The following is a 24,686-nucleotide window of genomic DNA, read 5'->3' on the forward strand; positions in this document are numbered from 1 at the left end:
AGTAAGCGCACGGCAAGAATCCACTCAGCACTCAGAGCAGGTCTTCACCGCAGCTCTGGGCGACCCTCGACGTCTCACTTGAAGGTCCGCGCGGGTTCTTCGTGGCCTAAGTTTCGGGGGCGGGCTTTCAGTGAAGCCACGCCCCCAGGCCCCGCCCCCGAGGCGCGCGAGCCCGTCCCGCGCGGCGCCAACCCTTTCCCGGGTCATCGCCCCTCCCCTCTTCCGGCCCGCGAGCCCCCAGCGCGCTACCTCAGGGCTGCGCTCGCTGGCTCGCTCTCGTCCGCTCGCCCGCCCTCTTAGCGCGCGCTCTCGCCCGACGAGGCGGGAGCCGCACGAGCTGGACTAGGGGAGCTGTGCTCCTTGCCACCAAGCGGCGGCCCCCAGAGGCGGCGCCCTTGGTTCCCCGCCCGAAGACAGTCGGGTCTGCCTTATCTACGGCCCCAGAGCGGTAGCGGCGGTGAGGAGGCCGGGCCGGGGAGGCGGGCATGGTGGGGCTGAGGGCATTGAGGGAGGGGAGGATGGTCCCGGCGCCCCTGCGGCCACGTCGAAGGCTCGCTGAGGGAGGCGCGCCAGAGAACCGGGAGGAGTGAGAGATCGAACCGGGTTGCATCGGCTCCGGCTGTGCGCGAAGAAAGGGCTGGGGACCGCGAGGGTGGCTGGCGGGGTTTCCGCGGGACCCTCGGCGGGATCGGGACGGAGACGCCGCCTTGAGGCTGCTGCCACGTTTCCTTCCTTCCCCTGGGGGGTGGGCGGCCGCCCTGCGCCTTCCCGCCCCCTGCCGCCCCCTTCTGCTTCCGCGCGTTGTCTGAGCCCGAGACCCTTGCTGTCCGAGGGTCGCCCCTGAGGGGAGCCCGGTCCTCGAACCAGGCCACTCAGAGACCGGACCCGGAATGGGGTTGGCGCACCCACGGGCAGACTGGGGAGCGGGACGCCCCCTGCCAGGCTGTTTGCCGGGGGATGGGGCCCCCGAGCCCTTCCCCCTGAACTCGGGGAAAGCCCCGATTGCACAAGTTGGACGCGCTTTCAGGCCGTTCTTTGAGGAGCGGGTGAGGGTATTTTTGGTGCCTACTCACCTCGCACTCATAGAACCGAGCGTGAGGGCTTAGCGGCGAGGGCTTAGCAGCAATGGCTTAGAGAGTCCGTCTCCGGGCCCTGCGGGGATCCCGCGTTTCCCCGGCGTCCGGAGCCCGCCTCGTACCGCCACTGAGGCTGGTCCCGGGCGCCTCACCTCCACCGCCAGGCGCCCGCGTCCTCAACCTTGGGAACGTCTAGCAGGAGAGAGATTGTTTCTAGAAACGCTCGCGATTGTCTTTTCGTTACAAGGAAAGGAAAAGTACGAAGTTACAAACTCCTGGAAGACAGGGCTGGGTTTTCCTCTGGGTTCTACGCACGCCCCGGTGAGCTGAGGAGCCTCTGGAACAAAGTACAACTTGAGTAGCAGCCTCCGCGGTGACGACGTCCCGGGGTGACGTCACTGTGCGATATTTAAAATGGGAGCGTTTCGCTCTGAGTGTGGGTGGAGGAATTGCGGCCACTTACGCAGGGCGCTCGGATCTCCTGGGCCCGGCTCGCCTCCGGCTCCTCTGCCCCTGACTTGATAACTCTCCCTCGTTTCACCTTTCGGTGCTCCTGGAGAGTACTGGCCGGGGGGGGGGGGGGGGGGGGGGGGGGGGGGGGGGGGTCATTTTTCTGCTCTTCCAGGCGTCATTCCTTCAAACTGAAAACAAAGTAATTCCATATGACTCATCCTGTGTTACAACCAGCAGCAGCCACTAAGTGGTTATTTCCTTCCTTCTCTTTTTGATATGAATCGGAGCAAAAATAAAAGGGAAAACAAAACCCCAAACTCCGATACGTAGAACACGGTTGGCAAATTTAATGAATGAGGAGAGAAATCTAGTTACGGATTCAGTACTTTTCTTGAGAGTGGTTCCTTGTGTTGGGTTGTGTGGGGACTGATGTAGTTCCATCACCAACTTTTATCCCAGACCATATGTTAAACTGCAGTGGGTTCTCTTTCCCCTCATAACATGGTTGTGTGTAAATAATAGCTTTATGGAGTGGAAATGGCTCACATGTTTTCCAAGAGGAGGCTGCGTAGCGCTTGCGGGAGGGCTGGGGTTGTGGGTGCCCGCACCCTGTGGTGTGCGGCCCGGGACCCGGGGCCCGGGACCCGGCCGTGGAAAGTGGATTTGGCATTCTAGGGTTCGGGAGGAAGGTGTGGGTGCCCGCCCCTCCGGGGTCAGCGTGGCGATGGCTGCCAGCACACCTCTCGGATAACTATATAGAATTTATTTCACAGTGAGATCCCTTGTTAGAATTTGTACAAGGAGTAAGGGAATCATATTATGAAGAGAGACTTTTAAGAGCAGGTTTAATAAGAAAAGAAAAAGGAAGCTCACAGAATCACCTTTATTTTTTGAATGTGTGAGAACGCAAACTATCAGGTTAGTTGGGTTTTATACTAAACATAGCAGAGGCTGTAAGTCTTTAATAATTGGCTTCAAAAAAGGCGATGTTGCTTAGTAAATGCAGTATCTGAATAACTCCAAGTTGTTTCAGCCAAATGAATGAGCTCATCGCTTAAAGACAGAATATACATCGAAACAATCCCAGGACACAGTTGTTTTTGCCTTTATGGATTAATCAATGATAAATCAGATCTGCCATTTAAAGAATCCTCCTTGAGACACTTCCAAAATGCAACTACATCTCTGATTATTTCTTTTAGTTTGATTTTCTATAGATGACCCTGAGTTTTCATTCTCTTAAATATGTTCTTATAGAGCTACTCTTTTTGTGGTATCTCTTCCTGAAAGAAAGCTTACAGGCAATCTATACTGGATTTTTTTTTTAATGTATAGCAGCTTTAGGGAAATATAATTCACATACCATATAATTCTTACATTTAAAAATGTATTTTGTTGGTTTTAGTATTTCATGACGTTGTGCAACCATTACCACAGTCAATTTTACCATATTCTCATAACCTCAGAAAGAAACTGTACTAATATCACTCCTCCCTTCACTCTGTCCCTAGTGCCCCCTTAAGCCACTAATCTACTTTGTATCTATATAGATTTGCCTGTTCCAGAATTTAATATAAATGGATTTATGCAGTTTGGTTCTTTTTGACTTGCTCCTTTCCCTTAACATAATACACTCAAGGTTCACCCAATGTTGCAGCATATATCATTATTTCAATGAAATCTTTTTGTTGCCTAACAATATTCCATTGCATATATATGCACCACACTTTATTTCTCCACTCATCAGTTGATGGACATTTGGGTTGTTTCTACTTGGCTATTATGAATAATGCTGCTATGGACATCTGTGTGCAAGTTTTTGTGGGTATATGTTTTCATTTCTCTTGCGTATGTAGCTGGTAGAACTTCTGGGTCTTACGGTAACCCTATGTCTAACCTATTTAGGAATGCCAAACTGTTTTCTATTATGGCTCTACAATACTGGATTTTAAATAAACCTTTTTGTGTTTTAAAATTCAAATTATATCACAGAATTTTAAACTTAAGTTATTGCAGCTAAATACTGACACATTTAGTAAAAACTACTATAATGGTACTGTAGTACTTATCTGAATGATATCTCTGATTTTATTTTAACCAATAGGAGCAATTTTTTGTGCTCTCTTTACTGAATTTCTTCTCAGAGCTAAGTGGTAAGATTCTTAAACAGAATTTTATGAAGTCTTTGTGGCATAAACAGCGATTGTTCTCTACTGCAGATATGAGCCAATGAAACAAGATAACATTGTAAGGAGGAAGGGGAGCTGCAAGGAGGGATATTTTGCAGAGCTTTATCTTCCAGTTTTTCTATTTTGTTTTGAGAAAAACTATTTTATCTCTGCAGGAAAAATGAAGAACGAAATTGCTGCCGTTGTCTTCTTTTTCACAAGGCTAGTTCGAAAACATGATAAGTTGAAGAAAGAGGCGGTTGAGAGATTTGCTGAGAAATTGACTCTGATACTTCAAGAAAAATATAAAAATCACTGGTATCCTGAAAAACCTTCAAAGGGACAGGCCTACAGGTAAAGGACTGAATTGGACTAAATGAAGAGGCTGATCAGTTTCTAAAATGAGTGCAAGCCCAAAGGACCCATGCCTTTCATAGTTTATCTGCAAAATACAGAACTTTGGGGTGTCTTGGTATTTTTTTCCTTACTTATTTTAAAATACGGGTATTTGTTGTTGGAGCTCCACTGCCTGGTCTTCGGAGGCCAATATTTTAGGGGCCTAGGAGTTAGTCTTCTTGTGGTTATAGTTTGGCTCCTAACTGAGTGCATTCTTCTCTGTATCACAGGTACTTGGGAGTTTTCGAAATTCTAGGGGTCCGCTAAAGCTATCACCCATAAATGGACATGGTAGGAGTTGACAGGAATTAAGACTATTAAATACCTAATACATTTTTATACAGAATTAACTCTATTTATACTATGCATAACTTTATTGTAGAAGCTAGTGCAACTATTTTAGAGCTGAAGATAACTGGTAAATATTAGCTGTGGGATTTGAACTCAGATCTAACTGATCCTAAATTCTTACGGGCCTTCAGCACACCCCACTCTAAGAGGGAGGGTAATTCTCACACGTAGCTGTCTTATACTCTAGTTCATAAGGAACATTTACAGCTTAAAGAACAGACTCCTGTGGAACGTGTCCTAGCATGCTTACTCCCTGCTATTGATGTTGACCGCTCAGGAACCTAGGTTGAGAATGTTCTGCTAAAGCCATCTGTCAATCCTTATCATTTGTGGAGGTGGCCACAAAAAAATGAAAGTGGAACAGTTGTGGCTATCATGAGTACAGAAATTATTTTATTTATGGATATTGTTACCCCGAAAGTTTTCTCAATAAACCAGCACTTCTGTGCTGTAATATAAAAAGGACTTCCTTTTAGTCACTGAGCTCTTGCAAGTGCAAGATTATTCAAAGAATGTACAAGGTAGGTGGAGATATGATTTGTTTATTTCTCATTTGCTAAAAGTTAGGTGAGTGTGTGTTCTATTGAAAAAAGAATCAAAGTGATTGATGTATTTTCCCCTTCACATTTACCCAAGAGCTTTCTTGGTAAATTGGAAATATGGTGAGTTAAAGCAGAAATGTGGATGTTCTATCTAAAACAGATTCAAGTTATTTTTTATCTTGTCATTCAATTCTCTTAATTTTTTTCTGCACACCTTCATTACTGATAGAGTGAACAGCTTTTGTGAGTTAGAGCTGTTGAGGCTTTTACACGAAATGCCAAGCCACCATACTATTACTGAAAAAAGGAGACACTGTCAAATAAATGCTTAAAGGTCACACAGTGTATAATTTCATTGCCATTACTTCTAAAAACTTGGGGGGGAAAAGTTAGTCAAACAGGATTAAATTGGCGTGTGATCAGAAGTATCATTACTAAGTCATTTTGAAGCCGTCTTTGAAGTAGAAAACAGACTTAATGCTGTCATTAACTATTATAAAAATGAATCAATTATAGGATTAACCAGAGTTAGTGTACTCTTCGATTCATAGAGTAGGTTGGAAGTGTTCTCTTTCGTCTAAAGTGTTTATACATTAAAACTGTTTCTCTGCAATATATGCAAATAGATGCTTTTGAAGGGCAATTTGACATTATTAAGATCTGTATAAAATATCCATACTCTTGAACAGTAAGTCTCCTAAAAATCTATTCTAGGAACTTAAGCAGAAATGCAGACAAATATGTATGAATATGGATGTTTCTTACACTTTATAACTGCAAAAAAATTGGAAAGAACTAAACTGGTGATATTAAGTAATTGATAGACTATTTTTACGCAACTTTTTTGAAGAGTGATTAATGGATAAATAGTCACAGTTTATATGGAATGAAAAACAGCTTAAAATATGTAAGGAATATAAGTTTTATTGAAGCAGAATCTCTATTTAACCATCTATATTTACATACATATTTTTAAGCATAGAGCCTATATCTTGTACATGGCAAAACACATACTAAGATTTCCCTTAACTCCTTTTAATTATAGGGCACATGGAACTTTGTTTTTACTTCTCACCTGAGGATATGTTTACTGATTTTTTTTTTTTAAGAGAGAAAGGAAGGGGGGAGAGAGAAACATCGATCCATTCCCTTCCGTGTACGTCCCGACTGGAAATTGAACCTGCAACCTTCTGGTATATGGGACAAAAACACTCCAACCAACTGATCCACCTGATCAGGGCCACATGGGACTTTTTTTTTTTTTAATGTACTTTTAGAGAGGGGAAGGGAAGGAGAAAGTGGGAGAGAACTATCAATGTGCGAGAAAAACATGGAGAAACATTGATCAGTTGCCTCTGTCACACCTCCAAACGGGGATCTTTGGTTTCGCGGGCTGGCACTCAATCCGCTGAGCCACACGAGCCGGAGCATTTTGGAATCAACCTACACAACATTAGAATGTATAACATAGGACCATCTTACAAAAAGGAACAAAAGGACATCATGCATGCTGTAAAATGATTTTTTTTTTGCTCTGAATTTGCTAAATTGTTAATGATGTTAAGATAGGTACAGACAGAATAGGGTGTCATTGGAATCTCATGGTCTAGATTTGAACCCTACATTCACTACTTTTTAGTTGTGTGACTTTGAGAAAGTTACTAAAATTCTCTTTGCTCTTTCTTAAAATGGGGAAAATAGTATATAGCTCAGGATAACTATGAAAATTAAGAGTTAACACATGCAAAGCATTTAGGAAATTGCCCATTGCACAGCAAACCATCAGATAGAGCTAATTACAGTTGACCCTTGAATAATAATTAGGAGTGCTGACCCTTACATAGTCCAAAATTTGTGTATGCATTTTGACATCCCCCCAAATTTAAGTTGTCCTCAGTATCCCCAGAGGATTGGTTCTAGGACCTTTCTTTGATACCAAAATCTGTGGACGCTCAAGTTCATTATATACAGTGACATAGGCCATGGCATACAGTTGGTTTGCTGCATCTACGGACTCTCAAACTGGGAACTGAAAATACTGTACAGGTACTTACTGAAAAAATTTGCATATAAGTGGACCATGTGATTCAGACTCATGTTCAAGGTCCACTGTATTATTATTATTATTTGAATATGCATATTAGCTACCATCAAATTAGAAGTTTTTTTCTAATTTGTATTTTCCATTTAAAAGGAAAATACAAATCAACTAATGAAATGGTTACTATTTATTTTTAGACAGAGAGGGAGGGAGGAGAGAGAGAGAAACATCAGTGTGTGATTGTCTCTTGCACACCCCCTACTGGGGACCTGGCGTGCAACCCAGGAACGTGCCCTGACTGGGAATTGAATCTGTGACCCTTTGGTTTTCAGAATGGTGCTCAATCCACTGAGCCACACCAGCCAAGGGGAATAAAATAATTTAACTTGTAAAAACTTTAAATGGCGCATTATTCTATTGATGTCACCGTATTTATGGTATAATTACTAGTTGTCATTTACATCATGTTTTCCATATTGTAGAGCTTTGAGTCTGAGAAAGAGGTGAAATGTCCTAATCTAAATTCACCCAGTGCTAGTTACAGGACTAGTACTAAAACCTGGGTTCTCTTGATTTCTTAGTTGTTGGCAATAAATACTGTCATTGAAGATACCATTTCTCCATATTAGTAGAATGCTTATTTTAGTGTGTATTTTGCACTTGTATTGGGAACCATCTTTGAACATTCTCACTTTCAACAACTATTAAAAATAAAGAAAACCCTTGCATAACAAGTTAAATGAAATAAGCCAATAACACTTTGGATTATATTTTAATCTTAAGTATGTGAAATGAATGGTTCTGTGTCCTTGACTGATTCTAGTTTTATAGAACAGTTTTAAGTAAGACAAAGGACATCCTTATTAACACTTATTTTAGTATCTGGGATGTATAAGCAAGGTAATGACTGATCAGAATTTGTCATAAGAATTTCCAAGTATTATGTGAAACTTTGTTGTTGGAGGATTTGTTGTTTATGAACTTGGCCTGTTAAAACATTTTCCTTCAGAGCTCCAAGTAATTTCATGCAACTTTCATACTCCTTGCTCATTTAATGTACTTGTTGAGTAGTTTCTAAGTAAAATGAAGTAGAACCAGTTTAATGATTTCCCTGGGTTCACACAGATGCCTGTTTCTTTTTACTGGACTGGGTAGTCTTGTTGATGCTGCCTTTGCCTTTAGTTCACATTTACTATCTATTTGGGATAGATATACTCCTAAGTTCTCTGCAAGGGTTTTTTGTTTGTTTGTTTTAAATTCATGTTGGCAAATACTAAAAGATTAATGAGGATTATGATCATGACTCAACTAAAGCTGTTAACATTACTCCACTTTGTTATAGATGCATTCGTGTCAATAAGTTTCAGAGAGTTGATCCTGACGTCTTGAAAGCCTGTGAGAACAGCTGCATCTTGTACAGTGACCTGGGCTTGCCAAAGGAACTCACTCTTTGGGTGGACCCATGTGAGGTGTGCTGTCGGTGAGTTTTTGATTTTGGTGGCTGAACTGATTACCTTGCTGGAATTGAGTTTATGAAATTCTTTTAGGACTGCTTGTCTGTGTATCTTTATGGCCAGAAGTTGGTTGCTTGGCTTCCTGATATATGGATTTTGTAAAGTACTTTTCTTGAGGTGATAGGAAGGAACTGGTTACATTCCTGTTTTAAAGCTAAATAAACTAAAAAATTGATTGGGCAGGGTTTTTCTAGAACTTTGCCAAGAAGTTTGTTGTGGATCAAAAAATAAAATTGAGACATCTAGACTCCTGTAGGTCAGTTATCTTCTTTCATTGATGGTGAACTTGTCTTTCCCTTCTTCAAATTAGGAAATAAATTAATCTCAAATAATATTGGATAATAATTTGTAATTGTTCTCTTTCTGTTTGTTTCTACTCTGCCTTCTGATTTTTAAGTGACTGATTGATATTTTCATGGTTTTGCTTTCATAACGGAAATTACTTTTTGTCTCCTAATGAGCAGAGTTGTGAAAGGTGAGTGGTAGGTCTGAAATCTAATTTGTACTCCATTCATTCTAAAAATATTCATTGTGGGCCAGGCTTCTTAGTTGTGGCATTTTTAAAAATGAAAGTGTCATTTGTCTTTCATGTAGTTCAAAGTACAATAAATTAGAAGAAAGAATAAGCAGATTACGACAGAGAATGATTTGTGTTATAACAGGAATATGTACAAAATATAGTGGTTGATGGCACAATGGAGAAAACTAGTGCTCTGCTGTGTCAGAAAAGACTGTTGAGTAGGTGATTTGATATTCGAGCTGATTGGGAAAGGATGAGTTGCAGTTGACTAGATGACAAGGTGGGAAGTACATTTCCAGGCAGGAGGAACAGGATGAGCAGATGCTTGGAAGCCCCAATGAGTAATTTCGTACAGCTATTTCTTTAGGACTTTTTCTCTTTAATTTTGAGGAACAATTCACCTGTAGACTGTAGTAGAGATGCTTTATGATGTAACCCTAATACGTTCCAAAGGTTCATATTAATAATCGCCTTTGAGCTGATTTCTAACAATGAAAAGGGAGTTGAAGACATGTCAGAAAATGCATGATTACTCTTTCATTGAATATTCTCTCTCAGGGTCAAACTGGAGACTTACCACTGAACCATTGGCAGACCTCAGTATACGAGAAATATGGCTATCACAAAGCTATTATATTAAATTGCTTGTATTTTTATTAGGCCTGCACTTAGATTCTGATTGACCCTTATTTAGCACAGTTCTTTAAGGAGTTGTGTAGCTTTTCAACTAATACAGAATTTTAAGCAGCATTTGAAAAGGGGGTTCATAGTCAAACTGCAAAAAAACGGTCATAGTCTGACATAGAGTTGGGAGTGAAGAAGCTGAAGATTTGGTACAAATGTATTATTACACAGTCAAATAATGAATATTTAATAGTGACCTTAAATCATTAGGGAAAAGTTTCTATGTCCAAGGATGTTTAAGAAGCTGGGTAATTATATGAACATTTTGGACATGTTTATTTGAAATGTTTAAACTAAACCATGGCACCTGAAGAAAAAAGCTCTAATTATGTGGACGTTCTACCTAAGTGAGTACATTATTACGATGCCAGATAATGAAAAATTATTGTGCTTTTATCTGGTTACTGTAAGAAAAACTTTGCATTCAATAACTTTCTAATTTATATGTGATTAAAATTGTGCCAAATATTGGCTGTGATGTGATTTTTTTCCATGGATAATAGAAAGCACCTTCAGAATGTGGGGCCCTCATTCAGTGATAACAATCCCCAAAAGAAAGATGGTTAGTGATTGAATAGAGGTTATACCATAAGTTAATAGAGGAGATTGCGATAGTGATCAGTACTTTTGGACCAAACTAGAAGTAAATAATCTGAAAATTAAAACAAATCTGATCTAGCAATTAGTTATATTATATAACTGAGTAAATATCTGAATAACAATAACTAGAGGCTGACAAAGGTTATGAAAAAAATTGAAATGCACTCAAAGATAACATTCTTCATAATCATCAGCATAAAATATTGGAAGGGTGCAGAGTGTTCCGTACTTGGAAAGGTTACTACTTAGGGAAATATTTGAAAGGATACAGAATAGATAACATCTTTCCAATAAGGAGAATCTGGCAGTTTTATTATGTATCTATCCAACATATTTCTATACCTTTAAAAAAAATTCTATGATCCTTTCTTTTCCTGATAAAGAGCCTTAGGTACTATTGATTTGTTTCAAATTAAGTAAATTGGCCTTAATGTTTTAGTAGTGTATCATTGAAAAATGGGAAGTTTAAAAGTTGTTCACTACTAAGTCTAAGGAATTAACTATACATTCTAATGTTACTGTAATATGGTAAGCAGCTTCACTTACCATGAAGAGAGCACTCATATCAAAATACTACAAAGGGAAAGGTGTAGAACCTAATTGAACTTACATGTCAAAGAAATCTGAGTTAATACAGCTGATCCTTCAATCATTAGATGTCTGCCCCTGATTTAGGTTTCTGCAAAGGCAGGGATTTTTCTCAAATTTCCTGCCTTTATGTTTTGCTTGAATTTTGACTCCAGTAATGGACAAAACTGAAGGTAGGTCTAAGCCCATTGTTCATATTGACATTAACATATGAATTAACCTTTGATTGTATCAAGATTTGCTTAGCCTTTAAATGCTGGAGAGGACAGAAGGGTAAATTTCCATTGCTAAAAACCCTATGCTAAGTAAACTTGAAATTTTAATACATGAATTCTGTGTAGTGAGGAACTTGCCCAATTGTTCAGGTACCTTATACTAAGAAGAATCACCAGCAGAGGACCAACCAGTATCCAACCAGCTCCAGTTTCCTCACACAGCAAATAGGAAACTGAGGCCTGAGGCCTGGAGAGGTTAAATGACTTGCCTCTAGCCACAGAGCTAGTTAATAGCTAAGCCAGAACCAGAAACTTTTCCAGTGCTCTTTCTGCTATCCTGTAGCAACTCCTTTTATGAGGAAAACTGGAAAAGAATAGAAGAGGGAGTTATGCACTATATTCAGGTAGCATTTATGGCCCAATTCAGCTTGTGCAAATGCAAGATAGCACAGTTATATGAAGACAGAACTCATCTATGAGACTACTTGATTTCCATATAAACTTTCAAAGGCTTTATTGCAGTTAGGCCGTTTATTGTAGATATCTTGATTGAGAAATAATTTGAGAGAAGTTCTTTGAAATGAATTGACGTCAATTAACAGTTAACTATTTTTACTGAAGTTGTATTTATGTTTTTTAAGCTTAGAATCACTTTGTTTTTCTAACTTTAATTACATACTGTGTAAGAACTGCTTAACGATTCATTTCCTTTGTCTTAATACTTACTAAAAATTGTTTCATCGTGTTTATGTTGTACAGTCTATTTAAATAAATTTCTGGGTTTCTCCTTTGGCCTCTAAATGAAAACTGGTTTTACTGTTACTGTGCTATTTTCCCTTATTGTGGAACTTTATATTTGGCAATTATTTTTCTTAGATCAAGTCTTTAAAAACATTTTGGAAGGATAAAAAGGCTTGTTTAATGAAAGGTAACCAGTTACGCTAGGGATCCTTATAAGGTATGCAGTATAGTTCAAGCAAAACCCCTTTATTTCCTCAATGATAGTTTTTTCTTTAACTTCAACAGATGCCTCAGTTCTTATTTTTGTCAGTGTGGACATAAGAAACACAGGCCCCTTTTTTATTTAGTCATGATAAAAATAAATGTCATAAGAAACATCTAGTTGATTTGTGACTTGAATTAGGATCTATATTATTACAGGGATCAGTTAAAATATATTAGAAGATTTTACTGTACAGCCCACTTTAATGGTATGTACAAAATGGAATCAAAACAATGAATTTCTCTTTGATGTCTTAAATAAGTATTTAGGAGACGGTAGAAAAGAAAATTTGAAAAGAATAGAGTCACTTTTATTTGAAGTTAAATAGATCAGAGGTAGAAAATTGTGGCCTGCCTGTTGGCATGAAGCTAGGTTAGGATACTATGTGTGTAAGATAAAGTTCTGAGAGGGTTTCTTCTTTGCTCTGGACCAGAGACATGTCCAGACCAGTTTGATTGTTTCTATGGATGTTTCTTGCTTTGTTGTGACTTCAAGGTTGGTAAGATTTTTTTTTTTCCTTAATTCTTAGGTATGGAGAAAAAAACAATGCATTCATTGTTGCCAGCTTTGAAAATGAGGATGAGAACAAGGATGAGATCTCTAAGAAAGTTACCCGGGCCCTTGATAAGGTTACCTCTGATTATCATTCGGGATCCTCTTCTTCAGACGAAGAGACGATGAGTAAGGAAGTTGAGGTGAAATCCGGTTCGGTGGCTGCAGCCCCAAGCCCCATGTACCAGGTAACCATGAAATAGCTTTATATGGAAGGTCCATGAGCAGGGTTTGCCAAGTCATTCCATGTTGCCCAACGTTTCTCTGATTTGAGATTCTGGATTACAGTTCTTGTCTTTCCATATGAAGTTGTTCCTCTGAGATGTAAAATAAGCACTCCGGCTCACTTTATCAAAGGTCAGCCTTACCACTCAATGAGTAGAATAAATATGTTTCAAAAAGTGTGACAAAGACGAAGGGAAAAAAATGAGATAAAACATTCCTGATGTTTTTAAAATTCTCACTATCTTAAAAAGTAGCCACTCATTTTTGCAGTCCCTAGCACTTCAGTTTGTACCTTTGAGTTTAACTTTCTTGTTCTCTACTTTTCCATGACCTAAGAGAAATCACACTAAATTATATTTCAGTCAAGCTAAATTAATTTTCACTCAAGCCAAAGCAATATCTTCTTCACTTTAACAGTTGAAGAATTATATAGCTACCATGCAAGCACCTATGAGATATTTTCAGTTATTTACTATTTATACCCCATGTGCCAAAGAACATTTAATATACTTATAAAAATTCTTAACAACAGTACTTCTCAACTGGAAAGATATTTTAAAGTAAAAAATATTTAAAGAAATCTTTGAGTTGACCCTTATTCTGCACTTGGCCATTTTTCTAATTTTAAACACAGCCGACCCTTGCGTGATACGGGTATGAAATACACAAGTCCACTTAATGTGAATTTTTTTCAATAGATACCTGCACTGTTTTCAGTCTGAGATTGGGAGTTTGAGGATGCCAAGGGCCCACCATATGCATTAATCTACGCCACTTTATATAGAGGACTTGAGTACTTGCAGATGCTGGTACCTCAGGGGTCCTGGAATCAATTCTCTGCTGATACCAAGAGACAACCAGTTAATAAGCTTTTAGGGAGTCGGAAGTTAATACATCAGTATTTGCGTGAGAGGGCAAATATACCTAACCTCCATATTTATTGTTCAAGGGTCAAGTGTATACTTTTAAATATACTTGTTTTTATTAATTTGGCCTTAATTTGACTTAATGAAACATACCAGGCTTATGGTAGACTTGGGTTTGTGCTGAAATGAAAATTTAGACTTTAATGAGTAAGAAATCAGTTACCAGTTTTGAGTATGAAAAACTAAACTTTTAAATTTAACATACATTTATATAGTGAGCATTCTATCACTATAACTTCATTTTTTATTTCTCCTTTTATTTTTCAGTTGAATTATTTTTCCTAAGCTTTAAAGGAAGATTGGTTCTGAAGATTATTATATTTTATATGTATATATGTGCATTATAACACATTACCTGCTTTTAAAAACATCAAGCAGTATAAAAGTATAATAGTGACAAGTGTGTCCTCTCCCTCCAACCACTAGTCCTATTCCCTTCCCTGGAGATATTCCCACTTATTTTTGTGCTCTGAGAGATTTCCTATATAGATAAGTAACATTTTTAAGACCTTTGCCATAAATATGTAGGGCATTTTTTTTTCTCTGCATAATTTGTTATATACTGCAAATGACTGTTAAATTGCCTGGGATTCATTCAAATATGTCCAATTTTATCTCAAAATTTTGTTACTTAACAAAGCGAGAATGGAAGTCCCAAATTGAACTGATTGCTGCTAATATCTAACAATTAAATTGCCCTTTTATATTTAGATTTTCCTTTAAAATTAAATTATATTTATTTTCCACCCCTGTTGAAAGACTGTTAGGATAAAATTTTAACAGGAAATGAACGTCTCTTGTGCTTTTTAAGTTAAAACATCTCTTTGTGACATATCCACTAACAAATTTCATGACAGAAAATCCTGTTTATTATATGCCATTGTGTAGGAAGCTGGTGCAAGTGGCTGATTTTAATTTTTTTTTTAATAAAAGTACTAAAGCCATTCAGTAGGAAGTCTTTAAGAACTGGTACTGAAACAATTGGGGGTGTGTGTGTGTGTGTGTGTGTGTGTGTGTGTAAAATTTTTTTTTTTTTAAAGGAGAAGAAGAACCTGACTGGTGTCTAACACCATGCACACAAAAGTTTAATTTGGGATGCATCGTAGACCTAAAAATAAAAGCTAAATCTCTTGATGTTTTTGGAAGAAAATACAGGGAGATTTCCGATTGCTTCAGAAGGCTAGTTTGAGTTTATTCGTTTTCACTTACTCAGAAAATGCTAGTTGATCAAAAGTAGGTTTACAGTTGTCTCTATGGAAAAATAATACAATAATTTATAAGTAATACAAGAATAAACTCTGTGTATTGCATACTCAAAACTATAAACCTACTTTTGCCCCCACCCTATATTTAGACTTGACCATAGGAATGTCACTTTTGGAGTGAGTGGTTTTGTTTTTCTTCAATGAGGAATCTGGAAATTCACCTAGTTTTTACATAACACATGACTAATTTTTTTCTTTGAATTGACTTACTGTTTTCTCTTTCCTACAGATTTCAGAACTGATATTCCCACCTCTTCCAATATGGCACCCTTTGCCCAGAAGAAAGCCAGGAATGTACCGAGGGAATGGCCATCAGAATCACTACCCTCCTCCTGTTCCATTTGGTTATCCAAATCAGGGACGGAAAAATAATAAACCATATCGTCCAATTCCAGTAACATGGGTGCCTCCTCCTGGAATGCATTGTGACCGGAATCACTGGATTAATCCTCACATGTTAGCACCTCACTAGCTGCTTTTGATTCTGTTGGTGTTGAGAGAAGTAGAATAAGCCTGACTACATATTAAAAGTTAAAAGTTCATACTCATAGTAGTGAAGTTAGATGGGTTAAACCATCAAACTTATTTTTATAGAGAAGTTATTGAGGATAATCTTTCTTAAAAAATATATGCACTTTAGATATATTGATATAGTTTGAGAAACTTTATTAAAGTTAGTCAAGTGCCTGAGTTTTTAATATTGGACTTGAGTATTTATATGTTGTGCATCAACTCTGTTGCATACGAGAACACTGTAGGAGTGGACGATCTGTTCTAGCACCTTTGAGCATTTACTTTGTGGAGAGTATGTAAGTTATTTATACACAAGGAAATATATTTTATGTTACTGTTTAGAAGAATTGTGTGAAATCATGTAGTTGCAAATAAAAAGTAGTTTGAGGCATGACAATGTGTGCTTCTGTTCTGTGCATAAAAAAGGGAGAACAAAGGGGATATTTCACTTCACTGTTTAATTAAACATTTAGCAAAGTAAACGTAAACATTTTCATTTTCCTTTAAAAAATCAATTTTTAAAAAAACCATACTTTCCCCAAAGGCTACAGTATCAAAATAAGTATATAAAAAGTCTAAAATTTGTTAGCTCGTCGAAAATATAAAACATCTTTCAAAATATTAAAGTCACTGTACATAGGATTTTTCTAATGAAGAATTTGGCCTTTACTAATTTGGTAGGACATTTGACAAGTGCATAATGCTATTGCATAAAGCAGAAACATCCTTTCAGCCACTCAAATTGCTGTGCCATGTACTTTTGCTGACATGTTAAAGTCTTTACTAGAGGTCCAAAATAAACTAGAGCAGTACTTCGGATTCTTCAGTAGTCCTTCATATTTATACCACTGTAATGACATCAGTCTTGTTAATGTACTCGAACTACAAAAAGAAAAAAGGAGATATAAGAATTTTGTTCCCAAAGTAAATTTTAATCTTCTACATCTTTAAATTATTTAACTTAGAAAAACCATTACTTGCTAGTAAATCATTGGATGGTTTTGGCTATTTTAAATATTCCTGTTGTCATTTTTTTCTGGTAAGTTCTATCAATGTATAGAATACCAGAGAAGTATACAAATCATAAGGATACATAGCTCAAAGATACTAAAGCATGTGGGAAAGTGTTCCCTCAAGTTTTTAAACCTTAACTTTCCTTGTTCTAACGTTACTGTATTCTTTTATAAGACATACAACTTTTAAGGTACTTTCAAACTGTATCTACTTTTCCCCCAGAAATACAGGAGGTTGGCAAAAGTAGGTTTACAGTTGTGATTACATGAAACTGTTGTGTATACCAGACAGCAAATTGTAAACCTACTTTTGCCTACCCCTGTATATAGTGAATACCTGTTCAGGCTTCAGTTTATTTATCTAGGGCTAACATCACAAGGCAGATTAGTTATTTTAAGTTTAGATTTTTAAAACTTCACTGTTCCCTTATTGGAGAGTTTTATGTGGTAATGGCAGATTTGTGGTCATTTGTAAAGGTGACAGGTTTCAAGTATTTTTGTCATGGAGCTAGCACTTTTTTGCTCACATAATTACAAGCTTGTTGGGAAAATCAGAAGTGTACTAGCCATACTGTCAGAGAAGGAAGTATGTTTGGCACACTCCTGGTAACCATACCTTTCTACATAGGACACTATAAAATCTTAATCTCTTATTCATTTGTGCTGACAACTAAATGGCAGGGTGCCTAAGGGGAAATGCTAAGTTTGAATTTGTATATTAGATGAACTACCTGTAGAGATTTCCAACTTTAACTGTCCATCCCCTACCTTGTTCTAAAATTCACTTAAAGCAAAAGAAAGCTTTTATCAATACAGTTTTTCCAATGCAGACCGTCTTTCTCAGCACCTGGATCTTAAAGTCTGTCTAGTAAGCATGGGGTACAAAAGTTTCTCTTAACTTTTTTAGTGGTAATATGACTAAGTTGTAACATGTCTGAACTTTCTCTCATATGGCTCTAGGACTGCGCTAATGAAGATAAAATGTGGCTGCATAATTGCTTTAAAACCATATCAGGCTATTTCTAGCAGGAGTGGTTTTTAATTAATGATTTGTCTTAATTCTCTTCTATATTTGTAGATATAATTGCAAAGTTCTAAATTTAGGGGTTAAACTTGGACATAGACATTTTAAAAATAAACTCGGTAAATTTTATTACATCAGTACAATACTTTTTTAGTGTAATATCTGTCTCAAAGTATTTAACTTTTCAGCAAACTTCTATAATTTCAAGCTAATAAAGCATTCCTGTTGACTTTCTACTCAGCTATGCCTGTTAAAATTTCTTATTTGATGATTGGGAAGAGGGAAGAAAACTTACAAACACATATCATGTGCATACCTTGCCAAAGTAGCCATTCTACATGTAAAAGTAATTTTTCATTACTATCTGCCAATAACTTGTTTATTCCACATAATAATCCCATGAGGTAGGTACTAGTATTATTTATGTAGATAAGGGCTTTTCAGACGTTAAAAACACCTAAATCACAGAAAGCTAAGTAATAAAGCCCTAACTTAAAACCAAGCTGCACTTTATAAAGCCTAAACTCTTGGTGCCTTTATTCATTACCCAGAAAATCTACCAACTCATGAAACTTGTGAGTGTTCAACATCAAGCCAGATTTGAAAAAAAGGAACAAATATAAAGCTTATATTAAGTGAGAAAGCAAAATATTACAGTATCTATTGATTAATGACTAATAGTCTTGACAAAGTTCCTTTTTACACACTATGCAGTCATTTCTGAAAAGGGGCTAATGCCAGTCATTTTATTTGCTTGAACTAAATCAAATTGTGAGAGAAATTAAGTCCAATTGACGGGATTGAGATGACAAAGCAGTACCACTGATTGGTCAAGGGGAAAGATCACATAGAGAATTAGTAGTGTTAGGCCCAACTTTATCACAAGCTTTTCTTTTTTTCCGTTATCTGTGACTTAACATAGTGTACAGTGTTCTCATATATTCTCTAGAGTTTGTATAACAGTTGTGAGGTAGTAACAGGGGCTCTAAAGGGAACACCATCCATCCCTGCATTACAGATGGAGCTTTATGGCATCAACTCACACAGGAAAGTTGTCACACAAGCACTAGTTGTGGAGGGGGCTCTACATTCATGATCAAAATGTGCACACTTTATTCACCATAGAAAGTATCCCCTGCCTCCCAATTTAATAGCATTAGGCCCCTTCCAGCTTCCTTTGCTTTTTCACATATAGTTTAAAAAGGAGTACATCTAATCCTTAAAGCAAATTCACCATTAGGACTTGCAGTGAATATACCACTGCTTAGGGTGGCTTAATTATTCCTTAAAGCACATGATCAGCACAAAAATACTGAATTATTGTTTCTACCCTCAAAAAGGGAGATTATTACAGAAATGACCTTCATTAAGCATGGAAGCCTTGGGAGCCTTACTTTAATTTCATAGGACTTGAAGATACCAAATATTATGATACATATATAACTTGGCTTATAGATGTTTTAAAATATATATTGTATATATTAATGTATATACAATTTACATTAAACCTATAGGGAATACAGGTGGCAAACATTTCTAACTAGGCCAGAAGTTTAATGGATAATTTCAGTACACATTTTCGTGTCATTACTGATAAAGGTATTATTTTCACTAGTAATTAAAGCAGTTTTATTTTGGCAATCGTAAGATCAGAAATGCCCAATGTTGATGAAAGTGTGTAGGGAAGCATTCTAATACTTCGTTAGTACAGGTTTAAAGAAGTACAACTTCTGAAGGGCAGTTAAAATGTGAATGCCTATATCCTTTGACCAACCAACTGTACTTCTAAAAATTCATCTACAGAGACACTCAAACAAGGGGGTCATTACCTAAGTAAAAGTGTTCATTGCACTTTTACTTAGATAATGGCAAAAATAACAAAAACTCAAATAGCAACTAATAGGTGAACAGTTAAAATATGAACATCTATTCAAGAACACTGGAAAATGCCATGTAGTCACAAAAGATGAATTTGTAATGACATGGAATAAAATGTTGCAAGTTGGGGAAATATTGCAAGTAGAGAAAGAAAAATATTATGTCCAATATGATGCCAACATTGTCTGGAAAAAGAAATTCCAAATTGTTAAAAAAGTAGTGTTCTCAGAGGCAGGGGAAAAGGGCCAGATACAGAGAACTATTTTTTTACAATGTTCATTTCAGTCTAGATTTTTATGCTAAGCATTATTATTTTTATACTGAGCATTATTATTATTATAACTGGAGGGGTAAAAACATTTTTAAAAGCACGTAAGACACATTTGGTGGGTTTATTTTTATTAAATACTATACATCACTGATAACCAAATTGCACATACATTTTGAAGGCAATCTCTTACATTTCTGAATTAAATGATTGCAATGTGGGTTACTTTTTGGTGATTGTTGTTCATACTGTGTCTGGAAGAAAATATTTCAAAATAATAAATGCTTGTAATAGAGTGGTAGTGTTCCCAATTATATGTCACATGATTCTGTGATAAAAAATTTAAATAGTACTTTGAGGGAGATAAATTTCTATTAAGAATATTGAATACCTAAAAACAAACAGAAAGGTGTGAGTCCTATAAAGGAAAAAAATTATAAAAATTTGCCAAAAGACAAAAAAAAAACAACAACCCCTGACCAGAAGGATATACCACATTTCTAAATTGACTCAATTACTTTCCAAATTATTATGTAAAGTCAATATAAATCATAATTAAGATCTCAATGGACTTTTAGTGGAACTCAAAAACTTGATTTAAGTTTACATGGAAGAATAATTCTCAAGAATAACCAAGAATTTTTTTTAAAAGAACAATGGACAGGGAATGTCTTTCCTTATAATTTATAAATATATACTCTAAAGTATAACCTAGGAGTGAACCAATACACAAATGATAGAATTATAAGTACAGAACCAGAACAGAAATATGTATACAAGCAAGTGCCATGTTCCACTTAACAAGGGGGATAGATACATTCTGAGAAATGTATCATTAGGTAATTTTGTCCTGTGAACATTATAGAGTATGCTTACACAAACCTAGATAACAGCCTACTAAATTCCTAGGCTACATGGTATGTCACTGTTGTATATGCGGTATGTCGTTGATGTGAATGTGTCTTTACAAATTGAAAATATTCACTATTAAAAAATAGTAAACTAAATATTTGGTTATGAATTGTTAAAAGTTAAATTCCTACTTCAAACCATAAAATTGCCAGATTAAAAATAAAATGTAAATTATGAAACTATGAAAGTATAGAGGAAATACATGAGATATTTACAAACTTTAGCTTAGGAAAATTTTCCCCACCATTACAGAGAATTTACTGATTTGGAATTGAAAAAAAAGTTTGAACTGCGTATCAAAAGGCATCATAAACTAAGTTAAAAGACAAACTCCGAAGAGGGAGAAAATTTCCAAAAAATGTTTAAAAGAATGAATTAGTATTCTTCATATACAAAAAGCTTCTGTATATAATTAACTTAGCAGAGCCAAATATAAAGAAATACAAATGGCTAAAAACAGAAGATGTGCTAATGGCACACTAATGACAAGGGAAATAAAAGCTGAAACCACGAAGTACCCTTTTCACCTTACAAATCGAAACATTATAAAGGCTGTTGTTTGTATTCTTTGTGGAAGGCAATTTGACAATGTCAAAAAAAATTTTAATGTTTATATTCTCTTGTTCAGTAAATTAAATTCTATACATCCAGAAGATAACCTGTGGAAATATTTTTGCAAATGTATAAATATCAATGTACAATTGATGCCGAATTATTTGCCATAATAAAAGATTGTAATTCATACTACGTAAGAACATGAGGCCAATACAAGAATCATCTGTGGCTACTGATGTGCAAAATTGCCCACCATATTGTGTGAAAGGCGAAAATAGATGCAAAAAACTGAGGATAATAATAGAATTTAACAGGTTTGTCATTGAAACTGAGTCTTAGAGTATTCCAGAAAGTTGCCCCAAGTGATCTGAACTTCAAACCCAGGCAGTGCGACTCCAGGACACAGACCTTTAGAAGGTAGATAGCGGGCTGGAAAGATAGACTAAACCGTAAATTATGGTTCCCCTTAAGTTGTTAATAAGTGTTTTTCTTTTTTTGGTCATTTGGAAAGCTGTGGAATCAGTATTATTTTCTTGTTTTAGACAGGGTTTCAATGAAAAGAAACAAATCACATTTGAAAAATTATTGGCCACAAGAGGGCATCAGATATTCTTTTCCAACTTCCAAGCTAAAAGTTGTATTTACAAATATTACTCTCCCTTCTCCATGAAAAGCATTAGTGGTTAGTTTAAATCACTGCTTTTCCTATGGATCTACATATAGAAATTGTCACTGGTAATTAAGAATTTTAACTAAGTATGCGATAGTTATACACAAAAAGTATTTATTAGAATGATTTTTCTGTTAATAAAAGTAAATTTAAGGAAAAAATAGTTAAAAGCAAAGAAAGATCATGCAAATCACCTATAATGCCTCTGGCAAAGATAACCACTGTTAATATTTTAGTGGATGGGGAATGTTTAAAAGAGGGAGCTTTTAATTTACATTCTCCCAGTGTTGTACCATGATAAGAAATATATTCATTTTATGGTCACACAATTTGAAAATGTAGAACATTTTATTGTGGCACTGACTTTTTAAACACAATTTTTAATAGTTTCACAGTATTCATATGTATGTGCCTTAATTGACTTAACCCATCTTTATCACTGGATATTAAGCGACAGATCAATTTCGGAAATATCTTTTCAATCATATATCTAAATATATACCGTACTACCTTTGTTGATCATGGGGTGGGGAGAGGAGATTATTCAAGTTCAGAAATAAAGAAACAAACTGATCTTATAATGAAGCTGTCAACTTTTTGAAATCATACACAGAAAATTATAGACTATAAATGTTTTAGTCAAATTGATAAGCTGTAAAATTCAACAGAAAACAACCAGTGCAATTGGTTGATGTTTGTTTCAGTTAATTCAATGGAAAAAACACTGTTTTAGTTTAATGAATGTTATAGATCATTCATTAAATGTTCCTTCTAAAGAAGTGAAACCAAATTTACTGATGAAACTCAAAAGTATATTTAAAAATTTTAAACTTTGTCTAAAGGGACTTAAATGTGAAAAATGTAAAATTCACTTTTGTCATCTGAGTTTTTACTAAGTGAAACCTCACTATTGCATGTTTTCTAACGTTGTCCAATGATAAGACAGACAATACTTAACATCTGATATTGATAGGTAATAAGATCCTTTGGTAAATAATTTTGAAAATACTGGTTGTGATACTTGATACTTACTGTGAAACCTGGAAAGGCATATACACACAGAAAAAGTTAAAATACAGATTTTGAATAGGAATTTGGCACATAGATTTACAGTAAAATCCCTCTTCCCTGACTCAATTAGGAATGCTAATCAAAAAAGTTTAAGTGAAAAAACCATTAAAACGTATATACACCCTAAACATTTTTAAGTGTTTAAAATATATCAGTATACTTTCAGTCACCACATTTTTGATGTAGAGTTAAGAATATTTCTTAGGATACTGGTCTATTGCTAGGAGTGTTGTGTTTTCTTTTCTTTATAACCTTCATCCACAATATATCAATCTTAATTTAAAGTTTGGTTTCTTTGCAGTGAGTGAAAACAACATATTTTTAAAGCAATTGCCAGCAGAGTCATTTCCTCAGATAAGTTATCTTCACCATGTCTAGTACTTTTGCCCAAATTATGTACAATTTACTCAAATTATGCAGTCAGCAACACCACAAGCATAAACAGGCTTGGTACCAAACAAAGCAGACTCTTGTCAATCATACACCATGGTGGGGACACCGCAGGCATCTCTGAAGAGTGCTGCTGTTGATGCTCACTTGTGCCCTGGGAATCAGTGAGCAAGTTCTGCACTGGGAACAGAGAGCACTGGATAGGCCAGAGCCGGCTCTGCTTCCCCCAGCCTTCTCCCAGGCTAGCGTGGCAAGGACGGGAGTGAGAGGTCAGAGTGAGCCACACACTCTTAACTCTTCCCTTCTTTCCTTTCATATAGTTCTCTCAGGGCTGCGCCTGCCAAGGAGACTCAAAGCTCCTAGAAAAATACTGGACCAGGAATCAGGAGGCCTGGGTTTTGTTTCTAACTGTGGCCCTGGGAAAGCAAAACCTTTCTCGATCTTGATTTTTTTCATAAACTGATACTGAATTAGATAACATGGCCTACTGGTATTTTGGTGGTGGTGGTGAGGGGCTGTTTTTACAAAATTTGAACTGCTATGTAAATTTTATTAACTATCTCACAAATATTTTGCCCATAATACCACAAAAAATTTAAACTGAAGCCACAGAAATGTGTTCATAAAGCCCTTTTGGGCTACTTACAGGGTACATCTTTATTTTGTCCTGGACATAGCAGGTAGTATCTTTTAGTTGGCAGGGCAAAGATCATGTTTCTTTTCACAGAAATATTGTGTTCTGTTATTTCTGTGAGCAAGTAAAATGTCCCCTCCTTGTCACTAGATGAAATGACTGGTGGAGGCCGATGCTGGAGGACTATGAATTTCTGACAGGTTGCAAATCATTGGTGTCTTCTCCTATCATACGGCTTCCTCTCAGACTTGCAAGGTCATTCAACTGTTCCCCAGAAATGTTCTCATTGTTGACAGTTCTGGGACTATGTGAGAGGAAAATGCCCTACTTAGCAACATTCAAAGAGCACACTGTCGGTAGCCAACATTCAACTTGGAATAGTGTGCGACAGCTGACCTGGCACATGACCTAGACACATCTTTTCAAGTGCAAGATATCTCATTTTCTTCATTAGTTTAGTTTGTGCTGATTTCATACAACTGCTTTAGGTGATAACTCCAGAAACCTGAAGAAACCAAAGAGAAATTAAGAAACACACTGTAATGGGAATACATGCAGTGATGGCTTTGACAGAATTGAGCTGCTGCAATTATCAGTAATTACTGAGAAACTGCCCCAGCTGGTGAGGCTCAGTGGACT

The 24,686-nt window shown here is 36.8% G+C and overlaps 2 protein-coding genes across 2 annotated transcripts in view; one reads left to right on the forward strand and one right to left on the reverse strand.

Moving 5' to 3' along the window:
• The first annotated feature begins 241 nt into the window (after nt 1-241).
• BTG3 (BTG anti-proliferation factor 3) lies at nt 242-16,048 on the forward strand. Its single transcript, XM_054579609.1, has 5 exons — nt 242-457; nt 3,874-4,051; nt 8,370-8,507; nt 12,681-12,891; nt 15,349-16,048. The coding sequence occupies exons 2-5, from the start codon at nt 3,879-3,881 to the stop codon at nt 15,589-15,591; spliced, it is 765 nt and encodes a 254-aa protein (XP_054435584.1). The 5' UTR covers nt 242-457; nt 3,874-3,878; the 3' UTR covers nt 15,592-16,048.
• An 83-nt stretch (nt 16,049-16,131) lies between these two features.
• The window catches only part of CXADR (CXADR Ig-like cell adhesion molecule), a 51,918-nt gene continuing 43,363 nt past the window's right edge, over nt 16,132-24,686 (reverse strand). Inside the window, exon 8 of the mRNA XM_054579606.1 lies at nt 16,132-16,514. Coding sequence (XP_054435581.1) covers nt 16,473-16,514 — 42 coding nt within the window. The 3' untranslated portion in view covers nt 16,132-16,472. The remainder of the gene's footprint in view (nt 16,515-24,686) is intronic.

The sequence above is a fragment of the Pteronotus mesoamericanus genome, unplaced genomic scaffold (genome assembly GCF_021234165.1).
Source record: "Pteronotus mesoamericanus isolate MK-2021 breed Mesoamerican mustached bat unplaced genomic scaffold, CSHL_Meso_final contig_116, whole genome shotgun sequence".
Taxonomy (NCBI): domain Eukaryota; kingdom Metazoa; phylum Chordata; class Mammalia; order Chiroptera; family Mormoopidae; genus Pteronotus; species Pteronotus mesoamericanus.

What these genes read in the sequence shown, in the direction of transcription:
- BTG3 (XM_054579609.1), top strand. Translation starts at nt 3,879, where the DNA reads ATGAAGAACGAAATTGCTGCCGTTGTCTTCTTTTTCACAAGGCTAGTT. An exon ending in TCAAAGGGACAGGCCTACAG is followed by an intron (nt 4,052 to 8,369) that starts GTAAAGGACTGA and finishes ACTTTGTTATAG; the next exon opens with ATGCATTCGTGTCAATAAGT. An exon ending in CCATGTGAGGTGTGCTGTCG is followed by an intron (nt 8,508 to 12,680) that starts GTGAGTTTTTGA and finishes CTTAATTCTTAG; the next exon opens with GTATGGAGAAAAAAACAATG.